The sequence below is a fragment of the Podarcis gaigeae genome, assembly GCF_964106915.1.
Source record: "Podarcis gaigeae genome assembly, chromosome: 2".
In the NCBI taxonomy this organism is placed as follows: Eukaryota; Metazoa; Chordata; class Lepidosauria; order Squamata; family Lacertidae; genus Podarcis; species Podarcis gaigeae.
The window spans coordinates 122,751,369-122,769,877 of record NC_139679.1 but is presented as its reverse complement, the minus strand read 5'-3'; the positions used below and the strand labels follow the sequence as shown (position 1 = coordinate 122,769,877).

Here is an 18,509-nt window from a genome sequence, read left to right as displayed (position 1 = left end):
CTGCTGAAATGGTTAAAGTAAATATTACAATTTGATTTCAGCCTCTGGTCACAACCCTGTGGGGCAAATTTAGGACCTTACTTTCATCTAGTACCAAAAGCAAATGTTCTGTATATTTTACTGGGAAATACTAGCATTGAATGTTTCCGAGAACCACAACACTCTGCCCACATTCACTGTCAAATGCTGCCCTGCTCTCCTGTCTCCCTCCTCTGAAAATGCATTTACAAGTTAGCTTTATAATAATCTCCTGGCTCAGCAACCCTCTTATTAGTGATGAAGAAGCAGGGAACGCTGGTCTAATCAGACGGGCACCGGAGAGAGCCAATGGAATAGAGTGCTGAGAGGAGAGAGCCAATGAGGAAGCAGGGCCCCTAAGGCCCGTCCTCCGTGCTCTGAGGAGAATTTTTGGAGGGAAAATCCTGAGGGAAGGGTTCGGTTCTCCCTACACTGAGCTGGGCCTGGGCTAAAGGAACTGAACTGAATTGAACAGACGTGTGTGTATTTTACTGTGAAATACCAACACTTTTGATACAAGATTTGGAAAAGAATGTATTTCAAGATCTTGAAAGAACATCTCCAGTGATCGTAACAGAAGGAGATTGTGTAGAAATGGCCTGCCCCCCCCCCCCGACCAACTACAGTGGTACCTCGGGTTAATTCATTCCAGAGGTCTGTTCTTAACCTGAAACTGTTCTTAACCCGAAGCACCACTTTAGCTAATGGGGCCTCCTGCTGCCGCTGTGCCGCCGGAGCACGATTTCTGTTCTCATCCTGAAGCAAAGTTCTTAAGCCAAGTTAATATTTCTTGGTTAGCGGAGTCTGTAACCTGAAGCGTATGTAACCTGACGTACCACTGTATTTCAATGTCTCCACGGCATGTCTGCTATTTGCACTCTAGGGTCCATGTCCAATTTGACAGGACTCGCTCTGGATTAGGCTGACAGAGAGGGAGTTGGGGGGGCAGCGATGGAAAAGGTTAGCTTCTGGAGTGTGGTGGGTCTGGATGCTTTTGTGGGGTTCATTTGTCACTTGAACATGAAAGTATAGGGATCTGTCCTTCTAGAAAAATGGACATATAAACGGAGTTTCTGGGGTTCGAAAATGTTTGGTACTGGGCTTCCGGCCCCACCTGCCCTAATGGAGGCTGCCCCCATGACAGAGGGGGATCGTCAGTGAACGAAAAACAAGGATGACAGAGGGCAAACCATCCTTGCAAATTTCTTCCAGGGACGGGGGTAACGGGCTTCACTCGCAGTTCGTCCTGGTACCTGGCTCTCGCCCTGGCATGGAATTTGGCTGCTATTGGGGGTATATTGGAAAAGTAATTTAAATTAAAAAAAAAATCTTCAGTATGATTTTGTTGTTTATGTTAAAAATGCAGAACATAACCAATTCCCCGCTCCCTGGGCTATAAATGGCTGTGGATAATACAATAAAATAGGAAAACATGCAGAGCTTCATGAGCAAAGGTTCAGTGGAAATGCAGCTATTCCCTCTGGAAATGGTGGTCTTGTATTTTTATAGTGAATGAGGCCATTGATATATCTGGCTCTGGACTCTCCACCCCACAGGTTGACCATTGTGAGAATAGGATGTTAGACAAGATGGGCCATTGGCCTAATCCAGAAGGGTCTTTTTGTGCTATTAAGCTGTTAAATCTCTGAGAAATTATTATTAAATTTGTATACCACCCTTCATCTGTAGATCTCAGGACGGTAGATTTCGGAAAGAGCCTCTAAACATACATTTTAATTCCTGTGTCCAGTGGGGTTTTTTTTTGGGGGGGGGGGCATATTAACCCGTATTTTAGGGCTCTTCAAATATGAAATGTCTTGATTTGTTATTATGGAAGGAGTGACCTTTCAGGAGAATCTCTTGGATTAACACTTCCAGAAGGCATGTGATATTCATTTGTTTTGCTTCAAATTTACAAGTGAGTGTAGAATTGTAGAGTTGGGAGGGACCATGAGGGTCATCTAGTCCAGCCCCCTGCAATGCAGGAATATGCATGTGGCCCGTACAGGGATCGAACCCACAACCTTGCCGTTATCAACATCACACTCTAAGCAACTGATCTGGGAAGAAATCCAGAAGCGAAGTTGGTATAGGTGAAGGAGTCAGCAGTCAATGGGTTTAGCAAGCACTGTTGCAAAATGGACCTTTTCCTTACCTTACCTTTCCGGACCAAAATGGAACTTCCTTTCTTCAGTACAGGCTACCATTCTGATAGCAAAAGCTGTGTTTAAGAGAGGTGCTTCGTAACTCACGTTAAATGAAGTGTGACAGGTTTTTCTTTTTCTTTGAATGCATGATTTTGGATTTGTGCAAGCCTGGATTGTTTTATCTCATTCTGGAGCACCTAGCAAACCACTGGCAACACTGTCAGGAAAAACTTCAAGATTCAGATGTGAGTGGCAGTTGGAATTACCACTCACCATACAAAGTGATGAGCAGACTGAGTTTTTGTTTGTATGTACTTGATTGCACAAGTGGAGCTTCCAGCAAAAAAAGGTTGCAGTATAGAGTGCTCCTGTTCCTGGTTCCAGACAGCCATGCCCCTTTCCAGTATGCTCCATTCCATTTCCCCTCCCATCTTCCCAATTACCCTAAACCACTCAGTGTTCTGTGGGCAGCATGTGCATTCCCTGGCGCCAGTTAGGACCTTTCTACTACTACTCCTTTGTGTGTTTTACACACAGAAAGATCACTTCTTGACAAGAGTTCCCTTGGTATGCTGCATATTTTTTAGGACCCACCTTATTTCTGTCATTTTAAGTTGTTTCAAACTGTTTTTAATACTGTACCCCAGAGTCGCCTGCGACTGGACTTAACTGTTAGGGGTCCTTTACCTGTACCTTAATATTGTATCTTAGTACAGTGGTACCTCTGAATGCGAACGGGATCCATTCCGGAGAACCCGTTCACATCCTGAAGCAAACGTAACACGCGACTGCGCATCTGCGCATGTCACGTATCACCGCTTCAGCGCATGCGTGACGTAATTTTGAGCATCTGCGCATGCGCGAGCGGTGAAACCCAGAAGCAACGCATTCCATATTACCGGAATATGTAAGCGCAACCCGAAAATGCTCAGCCTGAAGCATATTCAACCCGAGGTATGACTGTACAGTGTAACCTTGGTTCTTAAACTTAATCCGTTCCGGAAGTCCGTTCAACTCCCAAAACTGTTTGAAAAGCAAGGCAAAGTTTCCGATTGGCTTCCTGCACTCAAGCAGAAGCTGCATCGGACGTTTGGCTTCTGAAAAATATTCAAACACTGGAACACTTTTGGGTTTTCGACATTTGGGAGCCGGTCAACTAAGCCGTTCGAGAACCAAGGTACCACTTTATCAGTGTGGTGTTTTAATTGATGTTGCCTGCCCAGGAACCCTGGGGTGCAGGACAGGTTAAATAAGCTGCAACAACACAAGAAAGGATTACCTGTGATAGCAAACTTTTAAGGAAAACGTTTTGCAGCAGTCGCTTCACCATCTCGTTTTCTGGAAGTGATATGTGCCAGAACCTTGTTGTGGATGAAACATGTGTAAACTGAAATGACCATCTTCCCCGAGTTGAAAGGATTGCTGTTCCACAACCTCTAGCAAACAGGATTTATTGAAATCTGGAGGGCAGCTACTTGACTTCTCCTCGTAACTTTGTTACACGCAACCAGATGTGTCCTGCAGAGAGTAGCATCTTGGGTTTAAAATGTTTGTCCATCCTATATGGCCAGCTTGGGCGAGTCCCATCATGATAGCAGATTAATCTGCACGAGATATAATCATTATGACACTCTGGTACCCTATTTGCAAAATTTAACAGTTCCAAAATACATAAGCGATTTCACTTTCGCAAAATTAAACATACAGGTTAAGTACTTAATTCGTTCCGGAGGTCCGTTCTTAACCTGAAACTGTTCTTAACCTGAAGCACCACTTTAGCTAATGGGGCCTCCCGCTGCTGCACGATTTCTGTTCTCATCCTGAAGCAAAGTTCTTAACCCGAGGTACTATATCTGGGTTAGCGGAGTCTGTAACCTTAAGCGCCTGCAACCTGAAGTGTATATAACCAGAGGTACCACTGTACAGCCTTCAGCTGTACTTGAGGGTCAACTGCAAAAAATTCCACTGGAAAAACGGTTATGTACCTGTGGAAATGGAAATATTGAGTCAGTGGTTCGATACTTCCTTCCTATAAAGTACTTGTGGCTTCCACTTTATAAAGATTTGAGGAGTGAGGTTATTAACCCTCTATAATCGCCCATGCCGGGTCACTGAACCATTGCTACAGTGTCCTTTCTCCTAGGAGATCAAAATGATCAGTTGACAGCAAAAACTGCAAGGATTTTAGCAGGAGCAATTAGAATAAGCTCTATTATTTGATTATTGATGTAAACGCCCAAAATGTATTTTCTATAGTTAAGCTTTTACCTCTATCTTCAGTACATTTTATCTTATTTTATTGCTATGGCTAGTGGCTGATGCAAATAAAGATTCTTCTTCTGAGACAGAACTATCAGTCTTACCTGCGAAGGGGATTATCTGTGTGCCTGTATGTCTGCTGTCATAATTCTCCCATTTTAATTTTTACCCGTCTGCCTACAGGTTCATTGTTAGGCCAAACACAGTTCTTGTCATCAGAGTCTGTCATTGTCCCCCCCCCCCCGACTTTCCATTCTCTTTGTGTTGTGTCTTCCTTTAATGTCTCGACATGCAATCGAAACAAGTCCTCATGGGAGAGTGTGGCAGAAACCTTCATCTGAGTAGCCATTTTGTAAGTCCCACTGCTTCTTTGCCCCAAAATTTGTCTCGAATGCTGCAGAGCGTTTGCAACAGGGTGACCAGAGAGAAATTTCAGGAGCAGCTAATGGAATGAGGTGGGGGAAGCAATCTGCAAGATTCTCAATCATGCAGGAAACTGCCACAGATACACAACAACCTTTTGTGTGGTGGCCTTTCCGTTACCTATTAGACAGGTACTGTTTCTGTAGCCTTCCCGGCCTCTACCAAACACTTTCCATCGTAAACAAACCTTTTAAATTGGAGATTTTTATTCCCAGCCCGCCCCTGTATTGCAACTGTTAAAACTCTTTTTAATATATATTTATTTATTTTATTTACATCTCGCCTTTCTCCCAGTGCAGGACCCAAGGCGTCTCACAGCGGAAATTGAAACAGATACAACAAAAAGCACACTATATGGATATTTAAAAGCAATTCAATAAGTGACCCGATTGAAAACAGCGATGAAAAGCATTTAAAAGCATTGCTTTCCCCCAAACGTCTTGTTTCTTCTTAAAACATGGAATTGGATTTAATTGTTTTATATATAATGTGTTTGTTTGTTTTTTACACTTTTCATGTTTGATAGTTGAAAACTTTTATATTGGTCTGTTTTATTGTTGTAATTCTTGTTTTGTTGTTATTTTCTGTAACCCTGCCTGGGAATTTATGGTAAAAGGTGGGTAAGAAATCTAACGAATAAACAAATGAAACAAAGCCCCTCCCCCAACCTTGCAGAAGAAACCCCGTTACGTCCAAGAGGAGCTTTTGCCACGCTCCAGGCATTTACATCATTTGTCCTTTGCAGACTCTTTGATGTGAAGCTCTTTTCATATTCTAGGCAATTTCAATCCCGACGTGAAATCCAGTTGTGGATTCTTTCATGGGAAGGAAGGTTGCAACTCCAAGACTTTTTCCACACTCCGTGCACTTAAAATGGCTTCTCCCCTGTGTGCCTTCTTTGGTGTACTGTAAAGGCAGTCACTTACAGTACAACTCACACTGAAGCTTTTCCCCACACTAAATACATTTAAAATGGTTCCACCCCTTTGTGAGTTCTTTGATGTACATTAAGGGCGGTGGTGCAGGTGAAGCTATTCTTGGGGTTGGTTCAGAGGATGCAGCCAACTTCAAGGTGTTCGTACTAACATATAAGACCCTATACAATTCGGGACCAGGTCACTCAAGAGACCACCTTATCCCTTACACACCCAGCAGATATTGCTGTGGTCTGCAGGAGCTTCTCCTGTTGAGTCCCAAAAATCTCAGAAGCCTGCTCTGCAATAACTCAGAGATGGGCTTTTAGTGTGGCTGCCCCGTCCTGTGGAATAGCATTCTCGTTGACATATGACAGGCACCCACGGTCTGCACTTTCTGGAAACAGCTGAAGACATTTTTGCTCCAATAGAGTTTTGCCAGCTGGATAAATGGAGTTCTTGCCATGACTGTCCAGTTGGTAAAGGTTTTAAATGTATTTGGGGGTTTTTGGTGGTTTTAACTGTTTGCCATTATCTTATGTGTAAATTGCCTTGAGACAGTGGTTTAGAAAGCGATTAATAAATCAACAGTGGCAGTAGTAATAATAATACTAAGAAGAAGAATAAGAAGAATAAGCGTAATTAAATGCTTTCTCCCCTGTGTGGATTCTTAGATGGCCAGTAAGGCCACCACTCTGGCTGAAGCTTTTTCGCTCTCCATGCATTTAAATGGTTTCTCTCCCGTGTGGGTTCTTTGATGTACTGTAAGGCTGCTGCGTACGCTGAAGCTCTTCCCACACTCCATGCACTTGAACGGCTTCTCCCCCGTGTGGGTTCTTCGGTGTTTGGTAAGGTGATGACTCCGCCTGAAGTTCTTCCCACACTCCAGGCATTTGAACGGTTTCTCCCCTGTGTGAGTTCTTTGATGAGAGGCAAGGTTGCCGCACTGGCTAAAGCACATCCCGCACTCCATGCACTTGAATGGCTTCTCCCCTGTGTGAGTTCTCCGATGAGCAGTAAGGTTGCCGCTTTGACTGAAGGTCTTCCCGCATTCCATGCATTTAAAGGGCTTCTTGCCGGTGTGTGTCCTTTCGTGCAAAGCAAGGCTGCTGCTCACTCTAAACCCCTTTCCACACTGCATGCATTTAAAGGATTTCTCCCCACTGTGCGTTCTTTGATGCAAACCCTGAGAAGTAGAGGGTTTCTTCATCCCGTGCTTTGGCAGGTTTCTTTCCGGCGTTTTTGGCCCCTCACTTTCCCCACACATCTCTTTTTCTGCTTCGCACTTGATAGTTGCTGCCACCTGTTGTTCCCTGTAAATTTCATTGGCCTGCCCGGCGTCTGCTGGGGGTGGGAAGGGGAAGGGAAACACATTTGAAAAGCAAAGGATCTCATCATTGATCAAGTCCAATTAAATGTTGCTTAAGATTTTTTGGCATCTCTACAATTTTCCCTCTTTCTCTTCTTTTCCCCTGCTGAAATCAAGGCTGCTTTCCTTCTATGCAACAGTCTCTCAGACAGCCACCTCAATTCCTTTCTGATCCATAGATCACTTGATGTCACTAATCTGCCTGCCTTCGACCCCTTCCGCACTGCAGGAGTGGTATACCAATACCACCAAATTTCAAACCCTCATAACTCAAAAATGGGATGAGATGAAAAAAATTAAAATTTCAGATTTAAACTTTGTTTTTATCATTCAACAAGTGTACAAAATGTTAAGAAAACTGGATGACATGGGGTAAAAAAACTGGATCACTTGATATTCATATAAAACTTCAGAGCGGTTTACAATTACACATATGTAAAGGTAAAGGGACCCCTGACCATTAGGTCCAGTTGTGGACGACTCTTGGGTTGCGGCGCTCATCTCGCTTTACTGGCCGAGGGAGCCGGCATACAGCTTCCGGGTCATATGGCCAGCATGACTAAGCCGCTTCTGGTGAACCAGAGCAGCGCACGGAAACGCCGTTTACCTTCCCGCCGGAGCGGTACCTATTTATCTACTTGCACTTTGACGTGTTTTCGAACTGCTAGGTTGGCAGGAGCAGGGACCGAGCAACGGGAGCTCACCCTTTCGCGGGGATTCGAACCACTGACCTTCTGATCGGCAAGTCCTAAGCTCTGTGGTTTAACCCACAGTGCTACCCATGTCCCTACAATTGTACATAAAATTGTACATAAAACCGGGCAATTAAAAAGAAATAAAGAAGTTAAAAACAGACATCGATTAACCATTTTGCGAAGATGTATTCTTAATCACTTGCCGAGGCCTGGTGGAATAGAAAAGTTTTCAGCAGGCATTTAAAAGCTGAAACAGAAGGCACCTGCTGAATCTCTATTGGCAGAGTATTCCACAATGAAGGCTCGGATTCTTTTTGTTGTCATGTGACCCTCACCAATTTGAGGAACGACTAATGACACTTCTGTTGATGATCTCAGCGATCAAGGTGAGATACAAGGGTTCAAGTGGTCCCTGAGGTAACCAGGACTTAAGTTGTTTTGGGCTTTGTAAAATAATACAAGGGCCTTGAACCTGGCTCAGCAGCAGATGGGCAGCCACTGCAGATGTTTTAACCATGGTGCTGCACCGGTTGGAGCTTCTAAACCAGCCTCAAAGCAAGCCCCATATAGGGCACATTGCAGTAATCCAGCCTTGAGGCTATCTAAGCACAGACCACAATGGTCAGGCTACCCCTGTCCAAGAATGGCTGCAGTCAGCAAACCGGATGGATCTGGTAAAAAGCACTTCTAGCCACAAAGGGTACTAGGGCCTCTAGTGACAGAAATGCACTAAGAAGAGGGTTTGAGGGGAAATATGAAGTGCAGAAAGGCTGTGGAAGAGGCCATAGCGGGCACAGCTCATTGCTCCGTGGTTCCTATAAATTTCAGCTGCGGTCAAAACAGCTGGCCGGATACAAATAAAGGAACGCAGGAAGCTGATCTGCATGGTCCAGGGAACTCAGTACAGCGGTACCTCTAGCTGCGGACTTAATCCGTTTCGGGGTGCCATTCTAAACCAGGCATAGGCAAACTCGGCCCTCCAGATGTTGTGGGACTACAACTTCCATGATTCCTAGATAACAGGACCAGTGGTCAGGGATGATGGGAACTGTAGTCCCAAAACATCTGGAGGGCCGAGTTTGCCTATGCCTGCTCTAAACTATATGGGGAATTCCTCACCGGTTAAGTAACAGCTGGCTTTGCATTTCACTGGCAAGCTTAGCCACTGATATGGCATCACGGTTTTGTTCCCAAGATATCTCCTGTTTTCAAAATCCGTACCTGCAGACCTCTCCCCTTCATTAGGGCCCCGTCCAAGTGGATCGCGTCCTTGCAGCCAGGAGATGAAGTGCGGCTTGGAAATTTCTTTAAAATAAACAGACAGGCTTGTTGGTCCACCCGACACTTACCACAGGTGCTCCCTATACATCCGTGGGACTGTGGAAGCCAATCTAGCTAGTTTAATTTTGGGAAATATCTCAGCAGATGGAGGGGAAACTTCAGCCTGGAGACTATCCCTTCTTCTCTGTTATCCAAAGAGCCCTGCTGGATTAGAGCAAAGGCCTATAGCCCAGCTTCCTCATCACCCCTCTGTAACTTTTGCTCCCTTGGTTCCAAAGACAGCATATAGCCACCATGGCACCCTGGGAGAAAGGATGGGATTGAAATTTAATAAATGAACGGTAGCCGCCATTGAGAACTTTGTTCTTAAACCCCTTTTAAAGCCATCCACGCAGCCTGATGGGACAATCTCTCCTGGGTGATTATTACACAGCTAAGTATCTACCTGCTGATGTCTCCCTGTTTTTGGGTTCCTGGATAAATGGATATTCTCCTCCTCCCCAACAGGAAGTGAAGTTTGGTTCTACCAAGGAAACAGACAAGACTAGTTAGTTTGGTTCGCACTCAGCCGTTCCAGATCGAGCCTTCTGAAGGTTACGAAGGGTTATAATTCTTCACCACCTGCATTGAAGAGGCCTGTATGGTCCCAGCAGCACCGGTCAGGCACGGACTGTCTCAAGACAGACGGATGCCAACAAAATCACACTAGGATTAAATCACAGAGTATTGTTATGTTATCTAGGACCCATCGGGCATGAATCAATAGCACCACCAGTTTAGAGGGGCCACTCAGATTCTGCAAGCTGAGATGATAACCGAAAAGAGAGCACGGGGACGAATGGAACAATAGTAAATTCGTACCTTCACCATCAATGGGTCAAGAGGGAAAACGGTGCCCTTACCTAGAGAGGCCACCGTCTCATAATTCCTCTCCATGACTTCCCGCTGCAGAGCTCTTTGGCTGGGATCCATCATAGCCCATTCCCCCACTGTGAAGCACACAGCCACCTCCCTGAAGGTCGCCAGACCCTGGAGGAAGAGGAGGAGAAAACATACGTAGGAAAAAGAAGGCACATTTTATCATGTGCGGTGGAAGTGTAAAGTACAGTGATACCTCTGGTTGCGAACGGGATCCGTTCCGGAGGCGCGTTCGCAACATGAAAAGAGTGCAACCCGCAGCGGCGCGACTGCGCACACGCGGATTGCAATTCGCTACTTCTGCGCATGACATCATTTTGCGCTTCTGCGCATGCGGGAGCGGCAAAACCCGGAAGTAACCCTTTCCGGTACTTCCAGGTTGCCGCAGGATGTAACCTGAAAGAACGTAACATGAAGCGGACGTAACATGAGTTATGACTGTAATAAAAGAATTTTGGAAAATGATATATGAGTTGAAAAAATATTTAAAATAACCTTTTCTTAAAAAAAACCAAAGCCTTCCTTTTAGGTGCCTAAATCCCAAGGGAGCAGAAAAGACTATTTATGTATGTGACCACAGCTGGGCGGATGTTATTGGCCCAGAGATTGAAGGAAGATAAATTCCCTACCAGAGAAGAATGGCAGATCAAATTGATGGTTTATGCCAAAATGGCAAAAATGACCGGAAGAATCAGAAATCAGGAAGACCAAAATGTTAATAAGGAATGGGGAAAATTTATAATCTTAAAAACCACTGTAAACAGTTAAAACCATTACCAGGTTTGGAAAAACACTCGTAGTTTAATGGTGAATTTTGGACACAATGGAGGGGTAAAAGATTTGGATTATTAAAAAAAATATGCAGGAGGAAAGGACCCACAAAGGGGAGGAGGGAAGCCCAGGAGATTCTTTGGAATCTTGTTTCTATGTTGGATGTGTGACTTTAAAATTTTAATCTGGAAAACCAAATAAATAAATAAATCGACAAACAGCCTTCTTACAGCGCACATTTAAAAGTACGGAAGTTACTCCCCCAGGAGGAAGATGGGTACCAACTTGGACATCTTTAAAAGAGCTCTGGTCAGACCTCACCTGGAGTACTGTGTCCAGTTCTGGGCACCACAGTTCAAGAAGGACACTGACAAACTGGAACGTGTCCAGAGGAGGGTAACCAAAATGGTCAAAGGCCTGGAAACGATGCCTTATGAGGAACGGCTAAGGGAGCTGGGCATGTTTAGCCTGGAGAAGAGGAGGTTAAGGGGTGATATGATAGCCATGTTCAAATATATAAAAGGATGCCACATAGAGGAGGGAGAAAGGTTGTTTTCTGCTGCTCCAGAGAAGCGGACACGGAGCAATGGTTCCAAACTACAAGAAAGAAGATTCCACCGAAACATTAGGAAGAACTTCCTGACAGTAAGAGCTGTTCGACAGTGGAATTTGCTGCCAAGGAGTGTGGTGGAGTCTCCTTCTTTGGAGGTCTTTAAGCAGAGGCTTGACAACCATATGTCAGGAGTGCTCTGATGGTGTTTCCTGCTTGGCAGGGGGTTGGACTCGATGGCCCTTGTGGTCTCTTCCAACTCTAGGATTCTATGATTCTATGAAAAGAGGATTAGATCAATTCATGGAGGTTAAAGTAGATACTGGTGACGATGGCTATGGTCTGCCCCCATCATGGGAGGCAGTAATGTTCTGAATAGCATTTGCTAGGAGCCCCAGGAGGCGAAAGAGAGGGCTCTTAGGAAAGCATCCTGCTTGCAGGTTTCCCAAAGGCATCTGATTGGCCACTGTGAGAAGAGGATGCCGGACTAGAGGGGCAACTGGCCAGATCCCACCAGGGATCCTGTTCCAGGGATCCTGGAAACTTACAGGTTAGATAATTCAAAACTCTGAAGGTGGGACTCAAAAGAGATGACGCCTTCTTGTGCTTAAGTCATGTATTTTATAGGTTCCAAAACTCTTTTAGATCCAGCCTCTATACTGCCAAGCTTTTAGGCTTTGTGATTGATTGATTGATTGATTGATTATTATTACAGTGTTACCTCTGGTTGTGAAAGGGTCCGTTCCGGAGGCCCGTTCGCAACATGAGCAGAACGCAACCCGCGTCTGCGCGTGTTGCAATTCGCCGCTTCTGCGCATGACATCGTTTTGCGCATCTGCGCATGCGCGAGTGGCAAAACCCAGAAGTAACCCTTTCCGGTACTTCTGGGTCGCCACGGGATGCAACCTGAAAATGCACAACCTGAAGCAAACGTAACATGAGGTATGACTGTATTATAAATTGAATTTATATACCACCCTATACCTGGGGGTCTCAGGACACTTCAAAGAATAAAATCCATATGTATGAAGTCATGTGAACTCTCATTTTTCATAATCTCAGCTAAGTCAATGTCTCCGAGATCCTACTCCTGGTCTGAAACTAGTTCTCTGACACCTGAATTTAATTTTTAACCTATTTTACCTTATTCATCCCAGGAGGGAGATTTGTTCCGAACCAGACTCACCACAGCTCTTCTTGACTCCCCCCCCCCCCATTACCATCTGTTTGAAAACCACCTTTTCTATTTTAAGTGCCAACCGTCTGGTTCCATCCTGGTTCAAGTGGATAGTGCATATTTTACGAAAACTGCTTAGAGGCTTTTACAGAGCAATTCTGCTTAATAAAATAAAATGGAATTGTTTTACCCAGGCCTGTGGCCCGAGCCTGTCCCTCCACCAGCACCTTTTCCTTCACAGAGTCTATAAATGGGCCCAGATCACCGACAGATCTATTCCCAAGCAGGGACACACACATTTAAGAGGCCCTCCTGCAAACATGGCTATGCCCAAAGAAGAGGCTGGCAGCGCCAGCAGAGAAAGAAACTCAGCATCCCTCTGCTGGGCCAATCCTGCAGGAATAAGCCGAGGTCCACCCCAAACAAATATCATACCTAGAAAAAACGCCCCTTCCTTCCACCAAATCCAGCTGAGGAGGCATTTCAGAAATCACAGAATCACACAGTTGCAAGGGAAACCAAGGGTCATCTAGCCCAGGGGTCAGCAAACGTTTTCAGCAGGGGGCCTGTCCACTGTCCCTCAGACCTTGTGGGGGGCCGGACTATATTGGGGGGAGGGGAATGAACGGATTCCTATGCCCCACACATCACCCAGAGATGCATTTTAAATAAAAGAACACATTCTACTCATGTAAAAACACCAGGCAGGCCCCACAAATAGCCCAGAGATGCATTTTAAATGAAAGGACACATTCTACACGCTGATTCCCGGACCGTCTACGGGCCGGATTTAGAAGGCGATTGGGCTGCATCCGGCCCCCGGGCCTTAGTTTGCCTAGCCCAACCCATAGCTGTCAACTTTTCCCTTTCCTTGCGAGGAATCCTATTCGGAATAAGGGAATTACCTTTAAAAAAAGGGAAACGTTGACAGCTATGGCCCAACCCCCTGCACTGCAAGTATCCCAGCTAAATAATCCCTGACAGCTATGCAACCTCTGTTTAAAAACCTCCAGTGTGGCAGAGACCACAACCTCTGGAGAGAGGAGAAATGCCGGAGCCATAGCTGTCAGCCATCCCTTTTTTTGCGGGAAATTCCCTTATTCCAGCGCCGTTTCCCGCTGCTGTCCCGGATTGTCAGATATCCCATAGACAGGTGAGGCTGCTGATCCCTTATTTTCAAATCTGAAAGCTGACAGCTATGGCTGAAGTAGTTCTTGCTGTCAGAAAGTCCTTCCCAATGTTATTGATCTACTTCCTCCAGCCTCCGCTGGGAAGAGCTAGTTTCAAATCCAAGCAGAGGGAAAGGGACCAGGCACTTTTTCAGCTGGGAGGGGGGGGGGCACACGGAAGGACCTCCCCCCCACCCTCTCCTCCTCTCTTTGGGGTGCAAACCTGCCCACCTCCTGAAAGGCTGTTTCCTAGGAAAAAAACAGGAAGCTGTTTGATGGACCGTGGGTCCATTTTGCCCAGGGCTGTCAACAGCTGCAGCGGCCCCGGGTTTCAGGAAGCGAGTCTCCCCCACCCCAAAGGGGCCTCCTGAAAGCAAAAGTCTTGCCCCCCCCCTCTTCCTTACCCTTTGAGGAATCTGGCGCCGCCGCCGCCGCCTTCCTCCCCCCGCTGCCTATCCTATCCGAACCTCCCCCGCCTTTTTAGCAACCTCTTTCCTCTCCCATAGGCGTCTGCCTCTTTGCAGCTGGCAAAACCAGCACAGCAACACACACACCGTGCACAACCCCACCCACCGCAAAGCTGCTTCCTCTGCACCAAGAGCTTCCCCGCCCCCGCCCCAAATAAAATTTAAAAAAGCCCCAGCTGCACGTCCCATGGTTTCGACCTGCAAGCTTGCAAAAGGCGCTTTTGCAAGCCGGCCAGATGCGCTTTTGCAAAGGGATCGACGCCGCGGATCCGGCCTGCCTGCGGATTCCCGGGGAGGAGGAGGAAGCGGGCAGGGCGGATCTCCTCGACGCCCCCGCACCCGAAAGCAGATCCCCACCCGCAGCAAGATTAACACCCCCCCCCAAAGATTTTGCACCTCTTTGTCCTCCCGACTCTCCAGGACTGCTTCTCTTGCCGGAATATGCAAGGGAAATGGGGGTGCCCTCTTCCCCCTTCGAGGCTGCCTGTCCTCCTCCTCCTCCTTTTTTATATAAAAAATAATAATTAAAAAAAATTCCCAACTTCCTGCCTCTCTAGGAAGCACAGCGCGACTCGTTTTTGCCGTTTGGAGGACTGAGTGGCAGAGGGCGCCTCCCCCACCCCTCCCTTCCCTCCCCCGCCAGTTCTTGCAAGGGAAGGGGGTTCCCCAGAGGTTTCTTTCTCCGCACCCCGTTGATAAACGCGTGAAATCACAGAATTGGAAGGGTCCAACCCTTTTTGCAATGCAAAAAGATGCAGCTTTATCATAGGGGGATCGAACCTGCGACGCTGGTGTTGTCACCACCAGGCTCTGACCAGCTGAGCTATCCAGAAGGCACCCTTATCTGTGCTGCTGCTGTTGTTTCTAAGTTTTTTAAAAAAGTAATTCAATTTTGCAAATTGCAGTAAAGGACATCAAAAACAAGCCTTCGCAGATCTCTCGTGTGTCCTTGTTAAGGTATTTGGTTGGAAAGAAGGGATCCGTAGCTCAGTGGTACAGCCTTGCATGTAGAAAGACCCCCCCTGCCTAAAAGACCCCCCCAATGGTTTTCAGTTTGTCCTAGGCATTTCAGTTTGTCCTAGGCTTAGGATTGGCTTTGCCCTTGCCCTTCCGCTTTCCCCAGGAAAACCTGCTCTTTAGTGGTAAATCGGAACAACAAATATCCATCGTAATTGACATCGGCTCCGATTCAGCGGTAAAGATTAGGTTTCCTCAGGGGGGAAGGCAAGTCTGGAGATGAGTTATAAGTGTAACCAGGGTTTCCCAAACTTGGGTCTCCGGCTGTTTTTGGACTATGATTCCCATCATCCCTGACCACTGGTCCTGCTAGCTAGGGATGATGGGAGCTGTAGTCCAAAAAAAGCAGAAGTGTAAAAATACTGAGCTAGATGGACCAAAGTTATAAGGAAGCTCCCTATGTCCATTGAAGTCAAATAAACAATAAATAAAGCAACTATATACTGTAATATGGATCCTCCCAAAATCCAGCATGGGTAGTTGGGAGACTGCAAACTGCGCAGATGTGATGTGGCCCCTCGCTTTCCACATACTGTGCATTATTTTATTTTCTGCATGACAGTGAGAAGCAGAACATGCTAATACCAATTAGCAATTAACCCCCCCCCCAAAAAAAAACTTTTCCAGCCTCCAGCTATTGACCTGGCTCCAACCAAGAGGAAATTGAGGAGACCTCTCTTTACGGAGGAGTTTTTTGTGCGAGTGAAAACAGAGAAAAGAACTAAGGGGTCTACTTTTGGGAACAATGCGGTTATTTATTTATACTTAATTTTGTGTAATTTTGCCCCTTCGCCCGCAGATCCCGGGGGCAGTTCGCAGCGTGAAAATACACAGCATAAACCACAAAATACAAGAACGAGAACAAACCAACAACCAATAACTCCCCATGCACCATCGTATTTTAGAAACGCAACCAAAGTTCAAATCCCAAACGCTAGAGACGCGTGGAAGTGGGAACATCGTTCTGAGCTACTCTTTGGGCCTCTGGGAATCTGCCCCCCCCCCCCGCAAATTTGGCCATATCCGAACAGTCTGGCATTTCCAGCTTTTCCTGTTCTGGGGGTCCCCCGTGCAAACCCCTTTCCTTGGGGAAACAGGGGCTCTGGATCCTAAGAAGAGCCTTGTGGATCAATCCAATGGCCCATCTTGTCTAGAATCCGGTTCTCACAAGCTGTCAACCAAATTCCCGAAAGGGAATCCCATGAGCAGGACAAGCTATCTCTCCTCCTGTGATTTCCAGCAACCGGAATCGGGAAGAATGCGTATCATCACAGTTGGCAGCCATTGATAGGCCTCTCCTCCAAGTATCTCTCCAATCCTCTTTTAAAGGCCACCAGGACTGGTGGCCTGTCCATTTTCACCTCCTGCGCAAGCAAGTTCCACAGTTAAACCACGCATTGCATGAAACAGTCCTTTATATTTTTATCTGTCCTCCATCTGGCTCCCAGTACATCTCCGAGCACAATTCAAAGTGTTGGTGCTGACTTTTAAAGCCCTAAATGGCCTCGGACCAGTATACCAGAAAGAGTGTCTCCACCCCCCATCATTCCACCTGGACGCTGACGTCCAGCGCCGAGGGCCTTCTGGCGGTTCCCTCACTGCGAGAAGCCAAGTTACAGGGAACCAGGCAGAGGGCCTTCTCGGGAGTGGCTCCCGCCCTGTGGAACGCCCTCCCACCAGATGTCAAAGAGAACAACAACTACCAGACTTTTAGAAGACATCTGAAGGCAGCTCTGTTTAGGGAAGCTTTTAATGTCTGATGCATTACAGTGGTACCTCTAGTTGCGAACAGGATCCATTCCGGAGCCCTGTTCGCAACAGGAGCAGAACGCAGCCCACGTCTGCACATGTGTGGGTCGCGATTCGCCACTTCTGCGCATGACATCATTTTGAGTGCCTACGCATGCAGCGAAACCCAGAAGTAACCCTTTCTGGAACTTCTGGGTGGCTGAAGGACGCAACCTGAAAAGATTTAACCTGAAGCAAACATAACAAGAGGTGTGACGGTACTGCATTTTAATATTTTGTTGGAAGCCGCCCAGAGTGGCTGGGGAAGCCCAGCCAAATAGGCGGGGTATAAATAATAGAGAGATTTTACTTTTTTGGGCTCCATGATCGCTGCAGATGGTGACAGCAGTCACGAAATTAAAAGACACCTGCTCCTTGGGAGAAAGGCGATGGCAAACCTAGACAGCATCTTAAAAAGCAGAGACATCGCCTTGCCAACAAAGGTCCGTATAGTTAAAGCTATGGTTTTCCCAGTAGTGATGTATGGAAGTGAGAGCTGGACCATAAAGAAGGCTGATTGCCGAAGAATTGATGCTTTTGAATTATGGTGCTGGAGGAGACTCTTGAGAGTCCCATGGAGTGCAAGAAGATCCAACCTATCCATTCTGAAGGAAATCAGCCCTGAGTGCTCACTGGAAGGACAGATCCTGAAGCTGAGGCTCCAATACTTTGGCCACCTCATGAGAAGAGAAGACTCCCTGGAAAAGACCCTGATGTTGGGAAAGATGGAGGGCACAAGGAGAAGGGGACGACAGAGGACGAGATGGTGGGACAGTGTTCTCGAAGCCACAAACATGAGTTTGACCAAACTGCGGGAGGCAGTGGAAGACAGGAGTGCCTGGCGTGCTCTGGTCCATGGGGTCACGAAGAGTCGGACACGACTAAACAACTAAACAACAACAACAACAATAAATAATAAATTATTATTATTGATATTATTAATAATAATCTCCCAACATCCAGCTTCGTTGGAGGTCTGCACATCATGGAATTGGAAGGGACCTTACGGGTCATCTAGTCCAACCCCCTGCAACGCAGGATTCTTTTGCCCGACACGGGGCTCAAACACACGACCCTGAGATTAAGAGTCTCCTGCTTGACACGCGGATCTCTCTAGTGTTGCGAAGAGGAGGGCAGGGAAACCGTGCTGCGCCTTGCACCCACTTTCCCCGCGCCACGACGCCTGATTCTGCAACCTTCCACCGCGTCGCCTCTTCACTCACCTTTCCTCTGAACTGCAAAGTCCCAAGCGCTGCAAACCTTCCTTCGCAGGGGGGTCCCGCGTCTGCAAAAGCTCAGCCTGCCCTCCGCGCAGTGGCTGGGGAGAGAGAGAGGGGTGTCCCCCCACTTGCAGAAGGGAATAAAGAGGGTGGGAATCCCCACAAATCCCTGGAGCCCCTTCCCTGGAGCTGAGGACCAAGCGCAGGAAAAGCTTGCAAAAAGGAGGAGGAGAAACCTTCAGGCTTGCAGAGGGTGGCGGCTCAGCTCCCGCCACTCAGTCCTCCGGGGTGAGGGGGGGGTTAAGGAACCGAGCCCTGGTTCCTAG

At 46.9% G+C, this 18,509-nt stretch overlaps 1 protein-coding gene and 1 long non-coding RNA gene across 8 annotated transcripts; one reads left to right on the top strand and one right to left on the bottom strand.

Moving 5' to 3' along the window:
* On the top strand, positions 1-5,485 carry LOC310838264. Of its 2 annotated transcripts, none has more exons than XR_014560867.1 (2): positions 1-588; positions 5,142-5,485. It is a non-coding gene; the product is annotated as an uncharacterized lncRNA (long non-coding RNA). The 2 variants fall into 2 exon arrangements; XR_014560868.1 differs by lacking the exon at positions 1-588 and adding an exon at positions 1,026-1,311.
* LOC310837915 (uncharacterized protein) lies at positions 5,093-18,483 on the bottom strand. 6 transcript variants are annotated; one of them, XM_083725147.1, is made up of 5 exons: positions 18,187-18,483; positions 10,009-10,135; positions 9,552-9,629; positions 9,047-9,130; positions 5,093-7,105 (listed from the first exon to the last, which is right to left on the bottom strand). In XM_083725147.1, the coding sequence occupies exons 2-5, from the start codon at positions 10,079-10,081 to the stop codon at positions 6,432-6,434; spliced, it is 909 nt and encodes a 302-aa protein (XP_083581273.1). In that variant the 5' UTR covers positions 10,082-10,135; positions 18,187-18,483; the 3' UTR covers positions 5,093-6,431. The 6 variants fall into 6 exon arrangements, with proteins under 6 accessions (XP_083581273.1, XP_083581275.1, XP_083581272.1 ...); XM_083725149.1 differs by having other exon boundaries at positions 5,093-7,102; positions 18,187-18,455; XM_083725146.1 differs by lacking the exon at positions 18,187-18,483 and adding an exon at positions 14,555-14,708.
* Positions 18,484-18,509: the final 26 nt, after the last annotated feature.

Excerpts from the sequence above, each read along its gene's own strand:
- LOC310837915 (XM_083725147.1), bottom strand. The coding sequence starts at position 10,081 with ATGATGGATCCCAGCCAAAGAGCTCTGCAGCGGGAAGTCATGGAGAGG. Across the intron at positions 9,630-10,008 it reads TGAGACGGTGGCCTCTCTAG|AACCAAACTTCACTTCCTGT; the intron begins GTAAGGGCACCG and ends TTTCCTTGGTAG. Across the intron at positions 7,106-9,046 it reads TGAAGGGGAGAGGTCTGCAG|CAGACGCCGGGCAGGCCAAT; the intron begins GTACGGATTTTG and ends TCCCACCCCCAG.